This window comes from Gossypium raimondii, chromosome 13, assembly GCF_025698545.1.
Source record: "Gossypium raimondii isolate GPD5lz chromosome 13, ASM2569854v1, whole genome shotgun sequence".
Classification (NCBI taxonomy): Eukaryota; Viridiplantae; Streptophyta; class Magnoliopsida; order Malvales; family Malvaceae; genus Gossypium; species Gossypium raimondii.
This window is the reverse complement of record NC_068577.1, coordinates 55,516,960-55,539,476: the sequence shown is the minus strand read 5'-3', so window position 1 is coordinate 55,539,476 and position 22,517 is coordinate 55,516,960. Positions and strand designations below refer to the sequence as shown.

Here is a 22,517-nt window from a genome sequence, read left to right as displayed (position 1 = left end):
ACCTACATAAGCTTGTTGTTTAGAAAAGGATCCATTTAAACTTGGTTCCGTTTAAACTTGGTTCCGTTTTTCTTAGATTTGACCCGAGGATGAAGATTTGAGGGTGATAAGAACAACTCCTGCACACTAACATAAACGGAAGGCCATTTAGCATGGCACCACCACCCCACTCTCTATTTCACCATATCTTGTTGTTCAAAAAAGTCAAAAGATTTTTTATTGAAGAGCAACAAGGACCAGCAAATAGCAAAGAAACCCATTCTCCATACAAGGATATTGCTGTAGTTCGGCTCGCATGATGCTAGAGCATAAAAGAACTCCTTGAGTCCCTCGGAAGGGCCAATTGGATTTCCTATTGTGAGCTCCAATGCATCCATAGTTTCCAAGCGAACTCACACGTGAAGAATAGATGTTCAGTTGTTTCTATTTCCACGTGACACAAGGTGCAAGCAGTGGATTCCAACGAGATAATGCCCCCTCTTTGCGAGTTCCACTTTTGTGGGGATCCAACCTTTTAGAAGTTGCCAAACAAAAAACTCGACCTTCGGAGGGACAAGGGCAGTCCATACCCTCTTCCAAATGTCTTCGACAACCATATTAGTTGAAAGAATCCATTCGATGAAAACTTTAGGAGAGTAAATGCCGGATTTTGCTTCGGTCCATACAAGGCAATCATGAGCATCTGAGCGAATTTGTACACTATCCAAAAGTTGGCAGAACCTATTCCACTGTTGCATTTCCCACCCGAGAGGATTGCGCCTAAGTTTTACTTCCCCATTTCCACAAGCCATTGTCAAAAGAATCCGAAGTTAGCAACACTTCCTTTCTTTGACAGAGCCAGCGCGTAAATTCTTGGGAATGCTTTTTTTAACGAGAACGGCCTCGCCCACTTATCAACCCAGAACCTTACTATCCTTTACCCACTTTGATCTCAATGGAAGAAGTATATGCCAAGCTGGTATGATCAGAAGCTCCACATCGAGGAGAATTTCCTTTGGTTATACAGAGGAGGGAAGAGCCCTATGAACGACTCTCCTCCATAAGCTATTGTTCTCATTCCCGTACCTCCATAGCCATTTGTTAAGCATGGCACAATTCTTAATCAAGAAATTGTCACACCCAAGCCCTCCTTGTAGCTTAGGCAAGCATACCTCGCTCCATTTAACCCAACGAGTCTTCTTCACCTCTTCAGTGCCTCCCCACAGAAAATTGGACAGAATTCTTTTATTGCAAGCTGTTACCAGCACCTCGAATAGCGACATATAGTACCTGGGCAAGCAGGATGATACGGATTTGATCATGGTGAGCCTACCTCCAGTCGACAACATTGAAGAGTTCCAGTTAGCAAGATGGATGTCTAACATCTAATAAGAAAGTATATGCAGAGTTCAAATTAAGGGTAAAGAGTCAGCTTGATCTCAAGTATAACCAGGAATTTACAGGTAAAACTACTTTCCTTTTATTGCTTTGATTTTTGCATTTTCTATATGGAATCATTTGATATCCCCGTGTCTCGACACTTATTTGGATGTGGATATAAAAATATGAACCATAAATAAAGAACTTTGAACATGAACAATTTTACTGTACCCGTGTCTCGACACTTATTACAGGTAAATGGCGGTTCTGCGGCCCAAGTAAGAATAGGGGTTTTAACCCCATAATAACATCGAAGGATCTCAAAGATACCTCGAAAGACTACATATTTGATGACAGCTTGATCTTGGAAGGAGAAACTGCTGTCATGTCTGTGACAAAGAGTGTCTTAAAACCATGTTAATTAGATTTATGCTATAATTTGGTGGCTTTTGAGTCTTTTAACTAACCTGCAAATAGTTGTGAACTTAACTTTTCTTGCCATTTATGGTTGGGTCAAAAAAGAAAAACTCAGTTCAAATTAAAAATTTAGAACCTTGAGAATTGCTCATGCTCCACTCGAAAATGATTAAATCCGAACCAAGCTTTTTTCATAAAAATCTAAGTCCTTTACCTGCAAATTTTGTAGGACAGGCTTTTGTCAAAGAAAACAGGCGTTCGGTATTCTAATGTCACTGTATAAGTCTAGTTTTACACGTTCCATCCACTTTTTGCCCATAACAAAGCACAATAATGAAAATAAAGCTTAATCACTTCCACAGCTTTCGTAAGGACATGTTTTTCTCGGTCTCCTTCTTCATCACCTTCGCTACTGCCATCTCAAAATCTTCCTGTGTTACGTGGACTCTCCTTTCCCTCAAAGCAAACATCCCTGCTTCTGTGCAAACCGCCTGCAAAAACAAGCACAAACAAACATGGCTATGTTGTCATAACATTCGATGAATCAAAACCATATGGTCTTGCAAAAGCAGAGCGTACAAATTATACAACTTATTGGCAAACATACCTTAAGCTCCGCACCAGAAGCACCGTTCATCTTCTCAGCAATCTTCTTTAGGTCAATCCCCCGCATCAAATTCATTCTTCTAGAATGTATTTTTAAGATGTCCTGACGAGACTGCATACAATTGAATAATAGATGACATAAGTACCCATGTAGCATCGCATACCACACTCTCTGAAAACAGAGAAACTATGGTACAACCGTGTAGCAGGAAAATACTGAAATTAAATGATTGCTCTATAATTGCAGGTTCTTCATAATACCCAAAAAGGGTTGATAACAGTGGCAGTAGAATCTGAACAAAACTACCTTACAGAAAATGTTGCCTTTACAACAAAGTCAGAAATGACAAAAAGGATGGCATTACAACAGATATTCACAAATCAAAACGCCAGGAATTACTTAATACCACAACATGAAAATGATTATTAGTCTCCCCTAGAGAGATTGACTACGCAATTTAGTTTAATAGGCACATAAACAATCAATGCCGCATAATCAAGAAGAAGAATTCATGAGCTTGTGGGTTTTGCAATTCAAAAACAATTCCCTGCATACCTTTTCTTCTTCAAACAAGTATTAAGAACAAGGTGGCAAAGAGGGAGTCACAATATATGCCCCTAACATGAGAGGATGAACAAAAGCACTAGAATGCTAGCAGGAACATAAAAATGACCACAAAAGCATGTACCTCCTCGTTCGGGTTTGGAAATTCAATCTTCCTGTCAATTCGGCCTGGCCTAAGAAGAGCTTGATCCAAGATATCAATCCGATTTGTAGCCATCAGAACCTGTCATCGATGCACCAAAGTAGGTAAAAGAAGCAAAAAAAAAATTAGCCGCAGGCAAACTAAAAGACAGCCTCCTAATTTGACAAATCACCATCCAGTAAAGTAATTAATACCTTGATCTTGTTAGATGCTTCAAATCCATCCAGCTGGTTGAGAAGCTCCAACATGGTCCTCTGCACCTCACTGTCACCATTGCCACTTCCAGATTCCATTCGAGCAGATCCAATACTGTCTATCTCATCCATAAATATGATTGATGGAGCATGCTCCCTAGAGAGGTGAGAGGAAGGAGAAGGAACCACTTAAGCAAACAAAGAAGTACAAAACCAAAGTATAACAGCATGGTAGATAATCAGACAGAAGTGGAAGTACTTTGTCTTTCAGGCTACATGTCTGGCTATTAGCTAACGACTAATCACGGATGACACACAACTATCCACATATATATTAAAAATATGTATTCTTTTCTTCAATACACTCAAAACCAAAAAGGGCTTTGAAATCAAATTTGTATATTAGTACCTCACTATAATATATAACACGGTTTACTATGCCTATGCATTTGTATTTATTTAAATGAACGAGGACAAGCAAGGAAGAAAAACAAACCTGGCCATGACGAAAAGCTCTCTAACCATCCGAGAGCCCTCACCAATGTATTTCTGAACTAATTCAGAACCAGAAACCCTGATGAAAGTACAATCAGTATGATGGGCCACAGCTCTAGCCAACAGAGTTTTTCCTGTACCAGGTGGTCCATACAGCAGAACACCCTATAATTTATAGCAGGGAGCAAGATTTAGCCTTAAGATGTTATCACATGAGAAGTAAATCCACAAAAGGCTATCAATTGCCAGCATGATAGTACCTTAGGCTGGGCTATTCCAAGACTTTCAAACAATTCAGGATGTTTAATAGGAAGTTCTATGACCTGCAAATTTTACCACATAGCAGGTGTAAAGGATTAACCAATCCACAGGCAAACATGATATTAATAACGGAGAATCATACCAGAAAAGGGAAAACCAAAAAATGATAAGCCGTTAATGAAAAACTTAAGAAAATGCAAGAGAAACCTCTTTTATCTCTTTAATTTGCTGGTCAAGCCCACCAATCATGTCATATGTAGAATCTGGAACTTTTTCAACTTTCATAAGATTAACCAAGGGATCAACTTTGCTTGGTAAGATCAGATGCAAGACATAGCTGTCATTGCGAAGAGCAACTCTTGTTGATGGAGTGATTTTTGTGATATCAATACTCTTATCAATATCGACAACATATTTTCCTTCAGGATGAACCTGGGGAAGACATGACCAAATTGCAAAATAACAGCAGAGTGAGATTGAAAGACACACTCCATAAATAACACCATGAATTGCAGAATAAGAAAAAGGATTATGAACTATCTCACGTTTTATGTACATTTTATAGCTACCAAATATTTAGTCCATAAAAAAAGGTTACTTCCATTAATGTAAAGTCAAAGAGAGAGCTACAAACTAAGTAGGGATAAAAAGATCACATACCTTGACTAAAACTTTGTTTTTACCCATAACTTTCACGACCTCACCAACATAGGATCCAGGCTCTTGAAGCAGCTGCAGTTCCTCTCTAAGCATTCTCACTGTCCACAATATGCAACATAGTAAGTACTTTACACAAGAAATAGAATAAAATAAAGAATACTCCAAGATGGAAAATAACACTCCCAAAAAGCATCTTCCCTACAAATTAAAGCTACATACATGCAAATGTTTCCCAGTAAAGACTATCATAAACAGAAGGCCCATAACCATTGGCGCAATCATGTGAGAAGCATTAGATGCACTATAGAAGAAAAGTAAAATGAAGTTCAAATAAATATCCCCCATCACTTTCTCTAATAAAAAAAATACAAAAACAGGTAAATAACGACAATAACAAGAGAAGATGATTACAGAGCAAATGACCATTCCATTCAAATCACACATAAACTTCCACCCATACAGAAAGAGATAACACATTGATCAATGCACATTCTATTCACAAGATCAAGTGATAACTTCTGATACTACTTTTTACTTACAAAAGTTGAATCCTTCAAAATTCAACAAATATTTTGCACAATCTACAATTAACTTTGGGTTGAGAGTTTTCCAGGAGTGTTGAATTACAATATGTAATGAAATTCCCAATTTACTTCCACTGCATCAACCACAAAGTTCTCAGATCTAGAACGAAGCCAAACAAAACTCAAACTCAGCTATTTGAACAACAACTGCACAGCCCAATTCTCAAAGTAATAAGCAGAGGTAATCACCGCCATCGCCTAAATTAATGTTTTCTTACGGATGAAAACATGAAAACACCAAGATAAAGAACTAACTACTATCTCTTCAAATAAATAAAAGTCCTGATCCCAAATCGGCAACCTAAACAAACCCAAAAATGAAAAAAAAAACAGAAAAAGGAAATGAATACAATAAATCAATGCAAGAAAAACAATATTAGGGTTAAAGGACCTCGAGAATTGAGCTCATTGCGCTGGGCTTCGAGACGATTGAGATTGTGGGTTTTTTGGCGGAGGTTGAGCTGGAGCTCGTGGATGTGTTGGAGATAGTATTGGCGGAGGCCTTCCCCTTGCTTGGCGCCGCTCTTGGCAGTGCACATCTCTTCCGCCGTTGCCGGTTGCTTCCTCTCGACACCCACCGTCGCCATGACTCTTGATTTCTTTTTGGTTCTTCCTTTTTGGCTACTAAAATCGCATTCAGGGACTTTATCAATGAGGTTTTCTTTAACAACAAGTTTTGATTTGGATTCCAATAAAAAAGATGTTTTCGGCTGTGTTTATTCTATGTATCCAAAATGGGCTAATTCTACAAATAGTCACTAAACAAAAGTTAAAATTAACTTTTGGTCATCTAACTATCAAAAATTACCTTTTAATTACTCGTGTTATCGAGTTGTCATTCTTTAACTTTTGTTACATTGAAATGATGACCTGACATGTTAATTCAACCTCACCTATAAGTAAATATCAATTTGATATTTTAAAATTTTAGTGATAATTCTAAAAAATTGAAAATTCATAATTTATTTCCTAAAATTAAAAAGTTTTTATAATTATAATAAAAATGAAATTTTTATGTGAATGATTAAGATGATAATTTCTAAATAAAATGTCGTTTAGATTTAATATAATAATCTCCAAACTCTCAAATTTCGAAAAGCAATTTTATAACCTAATGTTTAAACTCAATTCAATGTAAAAAAAAATAAATTAAATTTAGTTGATTATTAACCAAAAAATGTATACAAAATTTACTGGCTGTAAATTAAATTTTTATTTCTTACCTATTATTGAGTTTGATATTTTCTTAATATATTTTTCGAGTTTTGAAATTTTAATTTTGACTTAAGTAATACTTGTTAAATTCATTAACTAAAACAATGTGACTTATTGTGAACAACATATGTTTACTGCATAAGATTTTAAAAATAACAAAACTTAACGGTTATCTTTAACTTATGATTAAATTTTCAAAATTAGAATGTAGAATGCGAGATTAAATCCATAACTTTCACATAATATAAGGGCTAATTGTAAAATTGACAAAAATGGTTCTCTTAAATTTGATTGACACTTTTTTTTCAAAAGGCAAATCCAAGATATTAATATAGTAGATATTCAACACAAATATCTTCACAATTTAATCCACATGTTTTTAAATATGTTTAATATCTTATCCCAATCAGATTTAACATCTAAATTGACCCTTAAGTCGACGGAATGACTTGATTAACTTATTAAATGGATACTTTGAAAACTCAATTATAACATTTTTAAGTTTAGAGATCGGTTTAAATTATGTTTGATAATATTTTTTAAAAGTTTATATCACGATTTAACCCTCGAGTTATACATTTTCATATTAATACCTATTTTTTGGTCCTAAATCTGTACTTAAAGTATCTCTTAATTATGGAGTGTTACAATTGATTGACTCTCTTTCTAATGCTTTAAATTTTGGATTAAAAACTATAACGAAGAGATATTTTAAATACCAATATGATACAAGAAAAATTTAAATACTATTACAGGACACATGTAGTTATAAAAAATTCAATTAGACTGCAATTCTAATGTTAAAGTTAAATCATTTGAGTTCGAATTCCATTATATGTTGTAATTATTTCCAATGTTTCGATTCTTCTCTAGATTTAGTTTTTTCTTCGAATATATTTTGGTTTTCAATACGATTATACCCCAAACATTTTATAGCACTTGCAAAAACATCCTCCAAAAGAATCATAGAGAAAGAAATTAGCAGTATCGTAATTTTACAAAAACAGTAGGGTTTATTCAGTAAAGGAGCTCACTATAAATATCTATATTTCCACCCCTTTATTCCAAAGTAACCTGTTTCTTCGAACAAGGGCATTCCTTTTTCCCAATCCCTGAGAGACCCCAAAGCTTCGTCTTCCATTGTTTTTCCCCATTAAGCTTCTCTGTTTCTTTTAATTGTAATATTTAGGGTAAGTTTCGATTTTTGGCGGGGAAGTATGTCTGGGAAAGGAGCCAAAGGTTTGATAATGGGCAAAAACTCGGCTTCTAACAAGGACAAAGACAAGAAAAAACCCATCTCTCGTTCTTCTCGAGCTGGTCTCCAGGTATATATATCCTGTTTTTGCTAATGGATGTTGATTTTTTGCCTTTAAAACTTGTGGGCTGTTCTTTGATGAAAGATTGGTGTTGATCTAGTTAAGCTACATTATCAATATGATACGATCTTTGTTTTAGTGTTTGGTTTATTAAGTACTTTGAATGTTCATAGTGTTTTAAGGAACAAGTTAATTATAACACCTGAGTTCATGTTCCCCACTGTTATTTTCAGTGTTCTTCATTCATGATAGACATTAGGATGGCTTGTTAATAGTATTGTCTTAATACCATATCTATCCCTCTCCTTCAATGGAGTTTTACACACACACACACACACACACACACACACACACACACACACACACACACACACATATGTATGGATGGATGGATGGATGTGTAGCTATATTTCTCATATATGTGTTTGACAGAGTATGTTTAGATTTATTAAAATTTTCCATGGATTTGGAAGATATTTGGCCGTGTTATGGTAAAGTGTGAAATACGAGCATATGTTATATGTATAAGTAGGCACATGAGCATATGTGTCCGATATATTATTAGATATGAAAACTTCAAGAATTATGATTCGTGGTAACATAAATTGATTAGTAACTCTTCTGTCTATTATTGTTCATAAATCACTAATTTGGACATCAGTAGAAGTTGGAGTTTCATTCTATATAATATGCAACCTGCAGTTTCCGGTGGGTCGTATCCACCGTCTTCTAAAGTTAAGGACCACTGCACATGGGCGAGTGGGAGCCACCGCCGCAGTTTATTCCGCTGCTATTCTCGAATACTTGACTGCAGAGGTGTTGGAGTTGGCCGGTAATGCAAGCAAGGATCTCAAGGTGAAACGTATTACTCCCCGGCATTTGCAGCTCGCCATCCGTGGTGACGAGGAACTCGATACTCTGATCAAGGGAACCATTGCTGGTGGTGGTGTGATCCCTCATATCCATAAGTCGCTCATCAACAAAACATCCAAGGAGTAGACTATATAAGTGTGTATATATATATTGCTTGTTGAGATTTGCCTGGTCTCTGTTCTGAGCTTGCCTTAGTGAATTTGAAATTGTGGATTCATTAGGTTCAACTATGACAGTTTATATCAATGGATTTGTTTTTTTGGGATTATTTTCTAGAATATCTATTTTTGAAATTGAGTAAATTGATCTCTTTAAAAAAATTAATGCAATTTAATCCTTTTAAATTTTGAAACCAGTAAATTATAACATTAATGTCGGATTAATTTGCTTTGACTTTTTAAGATGAATAAATTTGTTTAATGTCAAAATTGAGGGTCAAAGAATTTTAAGGGTAAAATTAAAAGAGATAAATTTGTTTTATATATTTTTATATATTTATGAATTTTTAGAATTAGGATCAAATTGAGATCATTTGTAATTTTTAAGGGTTAATTTTAGAAAAATCATAACTAAATAGAAATGATATGTGAAAGTTAAAAGGTTAAATTTTTATTATACCAATTTTTAAACTGCTAATTTAGCATTTAATGGAAATGAAAAAAAAAACTCAATTAGTTAGGTGATTAATTGTAAAAACAAATCATAGTTGGGTGACCTGTGGTGAATTTACCCATATTATTTTAATCACAAAACATTATAAAAGTGGGACGTAGAGAAACAACCTCCGAAACACTATCGCTGAGCTGTCCCCTCTTACCGGTATTACCGAATCAAACACGTACGCCTCCATGGCCAACCCCGTACCTTTCATCTCTCCATAAAACCTCGTTTCAGCTCTTCCAACAGGCACTCATTTCGATCTCTGTTTCCATGTCGGTGACTACTCTGTTTCCATTATAGATCCCTTATAATTTCATCATTATGCTTTCAAATTTGCTTATTCTTTGATTTTCCTCGTCAAATGATATAAAATTCTCCACTATCCACATCCTATTATAATTCCCATTAATGCATTTGCCGTTGTCAATTTCGTTGAAGATCTGTTGCTTTTAACTTTAGGTGTTTGTTATTTTTTGAGAATAAATTTATAATCTTTCTGGGTTATCAAAATGTCAGCCATTAGATTTGAACCCACTAAACAATACTATGCTACAACCAGTTTAGTAGTTGGATATGCGCTTTGTTCAAGCTTTCTTGCTGTTATAAACAAATTTGCAATAACCAAATTCAATTACCCAGGTTTATTGACTGCATTAGAGTACATAACTTCTGCTTTAGGGGTCTGGGTCTTGGGCAAGTTTGGATTTTTACATCATGATCCTTTCAAATTGGATATTGCCAACAAGTTTTTGCCTGCTGCTGTTGTGTTTTACCTTGCAATCTTCACAAACACGAATCTTTTGCGCCATGCTAATGTGGATACTTTCATAGTGTTTAGATCCTTGACACCCCTTTTGGTTGCCTTAGCTGATACAATCTTTAGGAGGCAACCTTGTCCTTCAAAGCTCACATTTATGTCTCTTTTGATCATTTTGGGTGGGGCTGTTGGGTATGTAGCTACTGATTCGGCTTTTACTTTGACTGCATATTCATGGGCGTTTGCGTATTTGGTGACCATCACTACTGAAATGGTTTACATTAAGCATATGGTGATGAACCTTGGGTTGAATACTTGGGGTTTTGTGTTGTACAATAACTTCTTGTCCTTGATGATGGCACCTATATTTTGGGTTTTGACTGGAGAATACAATGAGGTGTTTGCAGCTTTGATAGCCAATGGTGGGAATTGGTTCGAACCTGTGGCATTTACTGGTGTATCGTTGTCATGCTTGTTTGGCATGCTCATTAGTTTCTTCGGATTCGCGACTAGGAAGGCGGTCTCTGCCACTGCATTTACTGTGACTGGTGTGGTTAACAAGTTCCTCACAGTTATGATCAATGTACTGATTTGGGATAAGCATGCCACACCTTTCGGTTTGGTTTGCCTCCTCTTTACGCTGTCTGGAGGGGTTCTTTATCAGCAGTCAGTTACCGGACCACCACCTCATGATTCAACAGCATCCAAGCAAACTGGTGATGCGAGTGATAATGATGACCATGAAGACAATCAAGATAAGAAAATGCCAGGTAAACATGCTTCTATTTGAGCCACACTGAAGAAAACTGTTGGGATTTATGATCTCTAGCATTCCCTAATTTTGAATGTACCTTTATGTAGATCTCACAATTCCCATATTAGAATTTAAAACATGGTTAGCCCTTTAGCATTTGGGTGATTTAGCATCACTGACAGTATCATGGCATTCTTTGTTGCTTCATGTACTAATCATTTTTCAATCATCGACAATTGAGGAATATGCATTTTCTTTGTTTCTGTATTGGTATAGCTATTGGATATTCGATCTCAGATTAGTTTCAGAGACTTGTCTAATTTAATGGCATTTTCATTCTTCATACTAACTAATGGAAAAAGGAGAAAAGAAAGTCAACTCTGGACTTATTTTGTAACTTGAATTCAGGCAAGCTTGATTTGTAATGGCATAGAGAACATTAGTTCATGCTCTAATTAGCTATGTCATTTGGACTATAGTATGAGTGTTGGATATGAGTATTTTCAGATCACTCATTGAAGTTAAAATAAGGTAATAGATTGAAAAATAAATGAAAGACAAGTGATAATAAACACAAACAAACCATGAAAATACATATCAAATAAATATTACATATAAAAAGTTATAAAGCAAAACTTTGAAATCTCTGAAGCAAACGCTCACTTATTAGAATTACAACTCACAACTTGAAATCTAAATGCAAATAAAGTAGAAACTCTTCTGTGGCCTGCCTCAAGCTTTGATTGATTCATCCATCTTCACATCTAATACATGTAATGTTTCAAAATTTGATCAAGTACTTCACAAACAAGAAACATGCAAAATTTCTAACCAAAACCCAGCTTTTTAAAGGAAGCAAAGAACAGGTCTCTACTCAAAAGGAAAAGAGAGATAATATGAAATAAAATGTTATAGAAATTTTAAAATTTTACTACATACCTCAATCTTCATCAGTAAATTCAGCATCTGTACTTGCCTCCTCATCAGCAGAAACATGATGAATATGAACCTTTAGGATGTGAGCAATTTTGTGCCAAACTTCACCCTCATTTTGTCTGTATCTTTTGCTCAACTGGACATCCCACAGTTGTAAGTTGTCTAAGGTTGGTGAGGCGGCCTATTCCTTCTGGTAGAGCTGACAGATTCTTGCAACCACCAATCCGAAGTTCCTGAAGAGAAGTGAGATTCAGTAGCCATGCTGGCAGAAAGGACAATTGTTGACACCACGTAATTTCTATTTGCTGCAAAGTGGAAGAAGATCCTTGAAGAAGCAATCGTGGCAAATCTCTTAAGGTATCTAATCTGAAGAGTGAGAAAGTTTTAAGGCTCAACTGAAGGTCATCTTCTTTCTCTTCTGGTTCCATTTTTAAATTAATTCTCCGGCAACTAGTTATTTTAAGGTTTTCTAACTTGGATAGGAATTTCAGGCTCCGTGGCAAAAAGACAAGTCTAGCACAACCAACCAGAACAAGTGTTCGAAGTGACTTGAGATACTGCATTCCGTCAGGTAAACATTCTAATTTGGAACAGCTATGCAGCTTCAAGTATTGAAGAGAAGTCCAACATCCTGCTTGTATTTCTTTCAAACGCTTAGCTTTAACGGTTATTTCTAGATGTCTAATCTCAATCAACCTTTGCACGCTGTCAGGCAACTGCTTCAAACCAGTACCTCCCAAATTTAACGATTGCAAGCTGCGAAGCTTATAGAAAGACCTCGGAAGTTCATGTATACCCTCACATTTGGCCAAGTCAAGGTCTCGTAAGTGCTTCAAGGTACCAATGGAATTCGGTAAAGCCCTTAATGGTGAATCCCTTAATTCTAATGCTCGTAGATACTTGAAATTGGAGACACATAGATTTATAAGTGATTCATGAATAGTCTTTGATTCCTTTGAAGCATCTTGGATGACTACTGTTTTAACATTTTTCATTTCCCCCAAAACACATGGAACTTCAACCAACTTCTCATCACATAATAATAAATGTCGAACATGTTCATCAACCATTTTTGTTTCGGGATTCACAATTTTACACTCTTTTTGAGACACATCTAATGCCAGATCATGTACCAAATCATGCATTGTGAAGGTAAAATACAAGCAAAAATCCTTCTCTTTTTGGATGAGACACCTTGACAGTAATTCATTCAAATATCGTTTGCCAACATCCTCCCACTCTTGATTTTGGTTTGGATACTCAAGGAGTCCATTTGCCATCCAGAGACGGATGACTTTGTCACTATAATAGATCTCATCCTTTTTGTACAAGGACAAAAAAGCAAGACATCGTTGCAAATGAGATGGCAAATGATTGTAACTCAATTTCAACACTGGTAAAATATCGTTTTCATTTTGCTGAAGTCTCCATATTTCATTCTCTCTTATATAGATCCAATCAGATTCATCAGTTTTCTGAAATAATAAGCTTCCCAATGTTCTTACCGCCAAGGGAACCCCTTTGCATTTTTTCACAATCTCCTCCCCGATTCTAAGGAGATTTGGATAATGTCTCTCATTACCATCATTAAAAGCCCATTTTATAAACAATGTTAAACAATCTTCAAGAGAGAGACCTTTCAATATATAAGGGGGAATCGAACTCATTATCGAGGCCACATTCAAACTCCGAGTGGTGACAATGATTTTGCTTGAAAGAAATCCATCGGTTGACCTCAACAAATTTCTTAACTCAACCCATTTTGCTTGATTTTCATTCCACACATCATCCAGGACGAGCAAGAACTTCTTATCATTCAAAAGGCTTCTCAAACGAGCTTGCAAGGCTTCAAGTGTTAAATCATCACATATTACTTCTGGATTTACAGACTGAATAATCAACTTGAGCAATCTAGAAAGATCAAATTCCTCAGAAACACAGATCCATATCTTCAAAGGAAAAAGGCTATTAACTCGATCATCATTGTAAACTAATTGAGCGAGCGTGGTTTTCCCTAAACCCCCAATTGCAACAATGGGAATGACAGGGACATTTCGATCCTCACTTGGTTTCATCAACATACTAATAATGTTCTTTTTATCCTCATCTCTACCAATAACATCAGAAGAATCCACAAAAGAGATGGTCTCTCTGGGAAAAACATGTCTACTGTCGTTACACTGACTTAGAGCAAAGCTGTTCCACTCAGTGGCAAGTTCACCTAGTCTCCGATTGATGTCTTTGACTTTATGACTCAGTTTTAAAGAGAATGAAAGAGGCAAACAACAGGAACCTAAAACTCGCACCTTTAAGTTGTTGATGTCGGGATGATTGATGGCGTCCTGTTTCCGGAGAGCTTCACACTTGAAATCGTCAATAACGTCCTCAGCATCATAAAAGATGTCTCTGAGTTTCCACATACAGAGGTGCAATTTCTCGTTGTGGTGCTGTTGGCGCTCAGCATCCAAGAGCACAGCTTTAATGTTGCTCATGGTGTCCTCCAGCGTTTCCAGTTCAGTTTTGACATTAAACGCCAAGCGAATTTCTTGTACAGAGAGATGGACTAGTTTTTCCAGAACCCTTTCTGCAATATTGAACAGAAACGTTTCCGCCATAATTGAATTTCTAGAGCAGAGCTTGAATGATTGAGTGGAAGGAAGGCAAATGAATGATTGAGGCACTCAATAATGATTTTATTTTTTCTTTTCTTATCGAAGTAGCCATTCATTAAATTTTGTGATTGTGGTTCAGCCAAATATCTGCTTTTGGTAGTTGACTAGGCTTCATAGTTGACTTGGCTGTAACTTAACTACGCTGTGTTGATAAATTTAGAAAAAAGAAAAAAGAGTAAACTATCAAAATAAACATTTTTATTTTTATTAGTTAGGTTACATTTTAGTTGTTTATATTTAAAATATTATGTTTTAATTACTTATGTTATCATTTTACGAAGAAAATGATCATTCTACCGTTAGCATTTAAAACTTATTTTAACTATCATACTTGGAATGTTGTTTGTAATGGCGAATGATAATTTCATTAAAAAATTATAACTTAAGTAATTAAAACGTAACATTTCAAACAAAAATAGCTAAAATGTAATTTGAGGTAAATAAAAGTAACTATTTTGATAGTTTATCTATTAAAAATATATGGATTAAAAATATTATTTAAATTAAATTCATAAATTATATATGGTAATATCATTTAAATATTTGTTTTGGATTGAGAAGGATTTTTTTAGATTAAATGGGGAATGTTCAAAAATAAAATTTAATATCATTTTATTTTCAATGCCAATTTACGAAAAAAGGTATGGGAAATAAAGAAAAAATTATACTAAAGATAACAGATGCTATAGTGTCATGATAGAAGATATATTTTTCTTCAAACTATTCGGTTTTATAACTTTGTCCACAAAAGTAACTTACAAGTTGATTTAAACATTTATATCTCAATATCAATTCTAATATACAGTTAATGTGTGATTCATGACTCTTCTTTAGAATCATGACATATAGTTTACTATAGATTTATCATTTATTTGGATATTTATTGAATGTTAATATAAATATCTAAAGAAAACTGAAGAGTAAGAGCAACTATTATTTCATGTTTAAATTTGAAAATTATCACATTCCCTGTTTGTTTTTCATATCTCTCTTAGAGAAATTAAATGGTGAAGCTTTGATGAATTAAAAAAAGGACAAATTGTTTAAAGGTTTGATGTGTAGGGGTAGGGGTAAGGGGTTCTACTACAGATTTTAGCACACTCTTTTGAATATCACAAATGTTTCTCTTTTTGTGTGTGTGGTTTTTTTGGTAGGCAAATGGCTCTCATGTTGTTATCACCTTCATTCCATCGTAGAACAAGGAAAAAAGGAAATTGCTTGAAATGAAAAATTCATTTGCGTTTGCCGGGAGTCGAACCCGGGTCTATTGCTTGGAAGGCAATTATCCTAACCGTTGGACTACAAACGCCTGGTGCTTCAGCTTACAAAGTAAACATAAATTGGTAAAAACATCTCTCCACTCCCTTTCAATTTTGATATTGAGAAAATTGGTCCTTTTCAAAATTTTTGAGCAATTTATACTCTATCAATTTTGAAAATCAGAAAATAAAAGCAATTAATTACAATAAATATTTTTTTGGTAATTATATATAATTTTGATTGATTAGTGTTGTTATACCCTCACCCGGCGCAATACATGGCACTACAAGAAGACACTAGAGGACGACTCAAGTTCATTTTAAATGTGTTTTTTATTAATTTTTTATAAATTATTAATATTTTTATTTTTTATCTTTTACATATTTGAATATTTTTATAATCTTTATTATTTTAAATTTTTATAGTTTTACACTCATATAGAATGAATTTGAATAAATGGTTGTCTAGATTTAAATGAACCGGACAATAATTTGGTTGTTCGAGTTCATTCTAGACGCAGATATATATATTTACCATTAATAGTTAAACCGATCAACTAACAATTTCTATTAATAGAAGAGTTTAATTAAATTTTTTCTTGCCATTAATAGCTCGATAAGGTAAATTTCTCTATAAACTTAATTGATTTTTATTTATTTACAAGATATTAAGCTTAAATTATATAAACTTTTGTCAACTCTAAAATTTCCTCCAAAATCTTAACAAATGCAGCTGCTACAAAATAGCTTAATATGTTTGATTTTATTTGGATTAATAATAAATTATTACTTTAACTAATTTCGGCATTATTTATTGAAAAAAATTAGTTTATAAAAAAATTGAAATAAAAAATATAATAAAATATATTTTTTAAAACTTTTAAATACTTTACATTATAATTAGGATAATTCTTCATTGAGTCCCTCCCCAAATTTTAGATTAGAAGATAAAGCGCTTTAGCGCCCTCAGATCCACGTCCTCTTACATTAACAACAATCAAATTAAGACTTAATCAATACATATTTATAAATTTTAGATATATTAATAATTCATATAATTTTGTGCTTTGCTGTATATTATTTAATTGACATTTATATTTTGTTAATTTGTTCTTAGGAATTAGATTGTTGACTGCTGTATCGTTGTCGTGCTTGTTCGCTTTGCTCATTAGTTTCTTCGGATTCGCGGCTAGGAAGGCCGTCTTCGCCACTGCATTTACTGTGACCATCGTGGTTAACAAGTTCCTCACAGTTATGATCAATGTATTGATTTGGGATAAGCATGCCACACCTTTCGGTTTGGTTTGCCTCCTCTTTACGCTGTCCGTAGGGGTTCTTTATCAGCTGTCGGTTACCAGACTACCACCTCGTGATTCAACAGCATCCAAGCAAACCGGTGATGCGAGTGATAACGATGAACATGAAGACAATCAAAGATAAGAAAATGCCAGGTAAACATCATTGACAGTATCATGACATTCTTTGTTGCTTCATGTACTAACCATTTATCAATCATTTACAATTGAGGAATATGCATTTTCTTGGTTTCTATATTGGTATAGCTATTGATTATTCGATCTCGGATTAGTTTCAGAGACTTATTCGGTTTAATGCCATTATCATTCTTCAAACCAACTAATGGTAAAAAGAGAAAATATACTTTATAACCATAATGTGAATGTTATTTATAACGATAAATCTTAAATTAAATTGATAATATAATTGTAAAACTATTTAAATGATAATTAATTTAAAATAATATATATAATTAATAATTAATATACTCAACTGTGTAACTCAAGCCAATAAGAACTCTATTATAAAAAATTATTGATATGATTTTATCTATATTTTTAACCATGTAGGTCAAATGAAGAAAAATTCTATTACTTTTTAAAAAAAATTATTTATTAATGGTTATTTAGTAATTAAATGAACATTAAATGATATTATCGTCGATTCAAAAAAATTAAAATTCTTACTTTTATATATACTATAGATTAAGACAATCTCAAAATAACAATTTGTTCCAAATAAACTAACTAAATTATGTTCAATCTTCAGAAAAAACCAATGCGAATGAGGATACTTTCATAGTGTTTAGATCCTTAGTACTTTTTTTGGAAAATTAATTCTTTCAAATTGGAATGGTGAATGGAGAAAAATGAAAGACATATGTGTATGCTAGTTCAAAATTATACAAATTTTTTCAAATATTTTATTTTCTTTCTTGTCATTTCTCAACTCTACTAAGCAATGGTTAGAAAGATAATTACTTCTTCTATCAAATTTTCTTTCCTACCAGAAAAATTATATTTTCAATTTTCCTACCACTTCAATTTTTTCCGGTCTACCAAGCAAGCATTGAGCAAAAAAAAAAAAAAAGAGAAACAATGTTGATGTCAATATTTAGGGTTAGAAATTTCAAGTTACAAACTATGTTTTAAAATTTTAAAAGAAATTACTAATATGTAAGAATAGCATTTTTTATTTTTTATTTATTTTGTAATTTGTATTTTGTAATTTTATAAATATATTTTAATTCTTTAGAATTATTTTTATAATCATGATCAAATAGATAAAATATGTAATTCTTAAAAATTAAATATGTTATGATATTAATTTTATAACAATCGCATCATTTCTACATCACAAAATAAACAAATAATAAAATTAAACTAAAAAATACAAACACAATGAGTTGATGCTAAACGGAAGGACGAGAAAAGATAAAAATGCATAAAGCTAAAAGTTGATACATATGCAAATAAACATCCCATGAAGCCATTTGATATATCCAAAGCAAAAGCTCACTTACTAGAATTACAACTGAAATCCAAATGCAAATAAAGTAAAAGTCTTCCCTGCCCTGCCTCAACCTCTGCTTCATTCTTCCATCACCATCTTCACATTTCATACATGCAAATTTTAAAACACAATGAGTACTTAATAAACTTTAAACATACAAAATTTCTAACCAAAACCATGCTAGTAGAACGGACTATTCTGGACAAAAGCCACGTCTCTACTCTACTCTAATATGGAATCGAATCTGATAGAGAAATTAAAATTTTACCACATACCTCATTCTTCATCCGTAATAACAACCTTTTGGATGTGAGCAATTTTGTGCCAATCTTCACCCCCATTTTCTCTGTATCTTTTGTTCAACTCCGGACATCCGTGAATTTTCAATTCTCTAAGGTTGGTGAGGCGGTCTATTCCCTCCGGTAGAGCTGACAATTTTCTGCAATCCACAATATCAAGTTTTTGAAGAGAAGTGAGATTCAGTAGCCATGCTGGTAGAACGGACAAATTTGGACACCTTATAATTCGTAATTGCTGCAAACTGGAAGAAGATCCTTGAAGAAGCAATCGAGGCAAATCTGTTAAGGCATCTAATCGCAAGAGTGAGAGAGTTTTAAGGCTCAACTGAAGATCATTGTCTTCTTCCTCTTCTGGTTCCATTTTCAAATTCATGCTCTTGCAACTCTTTATTGCAAGGTGTTCTAACTTGGTTAGGAGTTTCAGGCTCCGTGGCAATGGGACAAGTTCATAACAATAACTCAGGACAAGTGTCCGAAGTGACTTCAGATACTGCATTCCTTCAGGTAAACATTCTAATTCCATACAGCTCCTCAATCCCAAGTATTGAAGAGAAGTCCAACATCCTGCTCGTATTTCTTTCAAATGCGAAGCTTCAATGGTTATTACTAGATGTTTAAGCTCAATCAACCTTTGCACGCTGTCAGGCAACTGCTTCAAACTAGTACCTCCCAAATTTAACGATTGCAAGCTGCGAAGCTTATCGAAAGACCTCGGGAGTTCACGTATACTACTACATCCGACCAAGTCAAGGTCTCGTAAGTGCTTCAAGGTACCAATGGAATTTGGTAAAGCCATCAATGGTGACTTCCTTAATTCTAATGCTCGTAGATACTTGAAATTGGAAACACAAAGATTTAGAAGAGATTTATCAACAAACTCTGATCTCTTTGAAGCATCTTGGATGATTACCGTTCGAACATTTTTCATTTCCTCCAAAACACGTGGAACTCCAACCAACTTCTCATCACATAATAATAAATGTCGAACATTTTCATCAACCGTTTCTGTTTCGGAATTCACTGTTTTACATTCTTTTTGAGACACATCTAATGCAAGATCATGTACCAGATCATGCATTTTGAAGGTAAAAAAAAACAAATAATCCTGCTCCATTTGGATGAGGCACCTTGACAGTAATTCATTCAAATATCGTTTGCCAACAACCTCCCGCTCTTGATTTTGCTTTGAATGCTCAAGGAGTCCATTTGCCATCCAAAGACGGATGACTTTCTCACTATAATAGATCTCATCTTTCTTGTACAAGGACAGAAAAGCAAGACATCGTTGCAAATGAGATGGCAAATGATTGTAACTCAACTTCAACACTGGTAAAATATCGTTTTCATGTTGCTCAACTCTCCATATTTCACTCTCTCTTATATAGATCCAATCAGATTCATCCGTTTTCTGAAACAGTAGCCTTCCCAATGTTCTTACTGCCAAAGGAACCCCTTTGCATTTTTTCACAATCTCCTCCCCGATTCTAATGAGATTTGGATAATGTCTCTCATCACCATCATTAAAAGCCCATTTTGTAAACAAGGTCAAACAGTCTTCAAGAGGGAGACCTTCCAAAATATAAGGGGGAATTGAACTCATTATTGAGACCACGTTCAAACTCCGAGTGGTGACAATAATTTTGCTTGGAGAAAATCCATTCGTCGATCTCAACAAATTTCTTAACTCAACCCATTTTGCTTTATTTTCATTCCACACATCATCCAGGACGAGCAAGAACTTCTTATCAGTCAAAAGGCTTCTCAAACGAGCTTGCAAGGCGTCAAGTGTTGAATCATCACATCTTCTCCTGTACTTACAGACTGAATAATCAGCCTGAGCAATCTAGAAAGATCAAATTTCTCAGAAACACAGATCCATATCTTCAAAGGAAAAAGGCTAGTAACTCGATCATCATTGTAAACTAATTGAGCGAGCGTGGTTTTTCCTAAACCCCCAATTCCAACAATGGGAATGACAGGGACATTTCGATCCTCACTTGGTTTCATCAACATACTAATAATGTTCTCTTTATCCTCATCTCTACCAATAACATCAGAAGAATCCACAAAAGAGATGGTCTCTCTGCGAAAAACATGTCGGTTGTCGCTACACTGTCTTAGATCAAAGCTTTTCCACTCAGTGGCAAGTTCGCCTAGTCTCCCATTGATGTCTTTGATTTTATGACTCATTTTTAAAGAGAATGAAAGAGGCAAACAACAGGAACCTAAAAGTCGCACCTTTAAGTTGTTGATGTCGGGATGATTGATGGCGTCCTGTTTCCGGAGAGCTTCACACTTGAAATCGTCAATAACGTTCTCAGCATCGTAAAAGATGTCTCTGAGCTTCCACATACAGAGGCGCAGCTTTTCATTTTGGTGCTGTTGCCGCTCGGCATCCAAGAGCACAGCTTTAATGCTGATCATGGTGTCCTCCAGCTTTTTCAGATCGGTTTTGACATTAAACGCCAAGCGAACTTCGTCTACAGAGAGATTGCCAATTTTGGCGAGAACCCTTTCTGCAATATTGAACAGAAACGTTTCCGCCATAATTGAATTTCTAGAGCAAAGCTAGAATGATTGAGGGGAAGGAAGGCAAATGAATGATTGAGGCATTCAATAATGATTTTATTTTTTTCAACCAAATATCTGCTTTTGATTGTTGACTTGGCTGGAACTTAACTACGCTGTGTTGATAAATTAAAGAAAGAAAGAAGTAAACTATCAAAATAAACATTTTTATTTGATTTAGGTAGATTTTAATTATTATGTTTAAAATATTATTTTGGTTACTTTTGTTATCATTTTATAAAGAAAACAATCACTCTATTGTTACATTTAAAACCCATTTTAATTGTCATATTGGACTATTGTTTGAGAAATAACAAATCTTAACGGTAGAGTAATTATTTCAAAAAAATGTTAATGGTAACATTTCAAGTAATAGTGACTAAAATGTAACTTGAGGTAAACAAAAGTAATTATTTTGATAGTTTACCCATTAAAAGGTATATATAGATTAAAAATATTATTTAAATTAAATTCATAAATTATATATGGTAATATAATTTAAATCTTTGTTTTGGATTGAGAAAATATCTTTTTAGATTAAATGGTTGAAAAATAAAATTCAAGCCTCTTTTGAAACTTAAAAGATAAAGATGGGTTTGTTTGAAGTTTTAGGAATAAAGTAAATAAATATAAGTCTTCTTTTACCAAAATAAATATAAGTTAGATAAATAAATGGTTTGGTTTTAATGGGTATAAGAAGTATTTTATTTAGGGTTCATATATAACTAAATTTACGATAAGTATTTTAATAGCAAGTTTTCTTCTTTAATCGATAAGTCAATTATAATAATCGAGGATATATTGGACTATTAACCTTTTTATGTGTAAATTTATTGCAAGAATGTCCAACAACTAACCTTTATTGAATGAATAACTACGAAACACGAGTCTACGATTTAACTCCGATAACCTTGCGAACTAAAATGGCCCAACCGTTTCAAAACTGATTGCAATTTCCTCCTAACAAAATCTAACTAACTACTTAATATTGGACATGCCAATGTGTTCTTGAGTAGATTGAATACGATAAAAGATCAACTCGATATTTCCAACTGTATGCTTATCAATACTGAATCAACAAATTCTTTTTAACTTGATGTCAATATAATTTTGTGAG

The 22,517-nt window shown here is 34.0% G+C and overlaps 5 protein-coding genes and 1 non-coding gene across 6 annotated transcripts; 2 read left to right on the top strand and 4 right to left on the bottom strand.

Moving 5' to 3' along the window:
- Positions 1-1,942: 1,942 nt before the first annotated feature.
- Positions 1,943-5,976, bottom strand: LOC105781328 (26S proteasome regulatory subunit 8 homolog A). Its single transcript, XM_012605867.2, has 9 exons — positions 5,675-5,976; positions 4,700-4,797; positions 4,247-4,471; positions 4,039-4,101; positions 3,780-3,943; positions 3,284-3,440; positions 3,072-3,170; positions 2,384-2,494; positions 1,943-2,267 (listed from the first exon to the last, which is right to left on the bottom strand). The coding sequence occupies exons 1-9, from the start codon at positions 5,868-5,870 to the stop codon at positions 2,127-2,129; spliced, it is 1,254 nt and encodes a 417-aa protein (XP_012461321.1). The 5' UTR covers positions 5,871-5,976; the 3' UTR covers positions 1,943-2,126.
- A 1,579-nt stretch (positions 5,977-7,555) lies between these two features.
- On the top strand, positions 7,556-8,955 carry LOC105781332 (probable histone H2A variant 3). Its single transcript, XM_012605872.2, has 2 exons — positions 7,556-7,823; positions 8,517-8,955. The coding sequence occupies exons 1-2, from the start codon at positions 7,716-7,718 to the stop codon at positions 8,811-8,813; spliced, it is 405 nt and encodes a 134-aa protein (XP_012461326.1). The 5' UTR covers positions 7,556-7,715; the 3' UTR covers positions 8,814-8,955.
- A 513-nt stretch (positions 8,956-9,468) lies between these two features.
- LOC105781331 (GDP-fucose transporter 1) lies at positions 9,469-11,165 on the top strand. The gene has a single exon (XM_052627223.1). It carries the CDS (start codon positions 9,857-9,859, stop codon positions 10,892-10,894), a length of 1,038 nt encoding a protein of 345 aa, XP_052483183.1. The 5' UTR covers positions 9,469-9,856; the 3' UTR covers positions 10,895-11,165.
- A 261-nt stretch (positions 11,166-11,426) lies between these two features.
- On the bottom strand, positions 11,427-14,516 carry LOC105781323 (putative disease resistance protein RGA4). Its single transcript, XM_052627221.1, has 2 exons — positions 11,798-14,516; positions 11,427-11,622 (listed from the first exon to the last, which is right to left on the bottom strand). The coding sequence occupies exon 1, from the start codon at positions 14,407-14,409 to the stop codon at positions 11,905-11,907; it is 2,505 nt and encodes an 834-aa protein (XP_052483181.1). The 5' UTR covers positions 14,410-14,516; the 3' UTR covers positions 11,427-11,622; positions 11,798-11,904.
- A 1,187-nt stretch (positions 14,517-15,703) lies between these two features.
- Positions 15,704-15,775, bottom strand: TRNAG-UCC (transfer RNA glycine (anticodon UCC)). The gene has a single exon. It is a non-coding gene; the product is annotated as a tRNA-Gly (tRNA).
- A 2,668-nt stretch (positions 15,776-18,443) lies between these two features.
- LOC105781322 (putative disease resistance protein RGA4) lies at positions 18,444-21,379 on the bottom strand. Its single transcript, XM_052627161.1, has 3 exons — positions 20,738-21,379; positions 18,809-20,675; positions 18,444-18,629 (listed from the first exon to the last, which is right to left on the bottom strand). Exons 1-2 carry the CDS (start codon positions 21,377-21,379, stop codon positions 18,810-18,812), a joined length of 2,508 nt encoding a protein of 835 aa, XP_052483121.1. The 3' UTR covers positions 18,444-18,629; position 18,809.
- Positions 21,380-22,517: the final 1,138 nt, after the last annotated feature.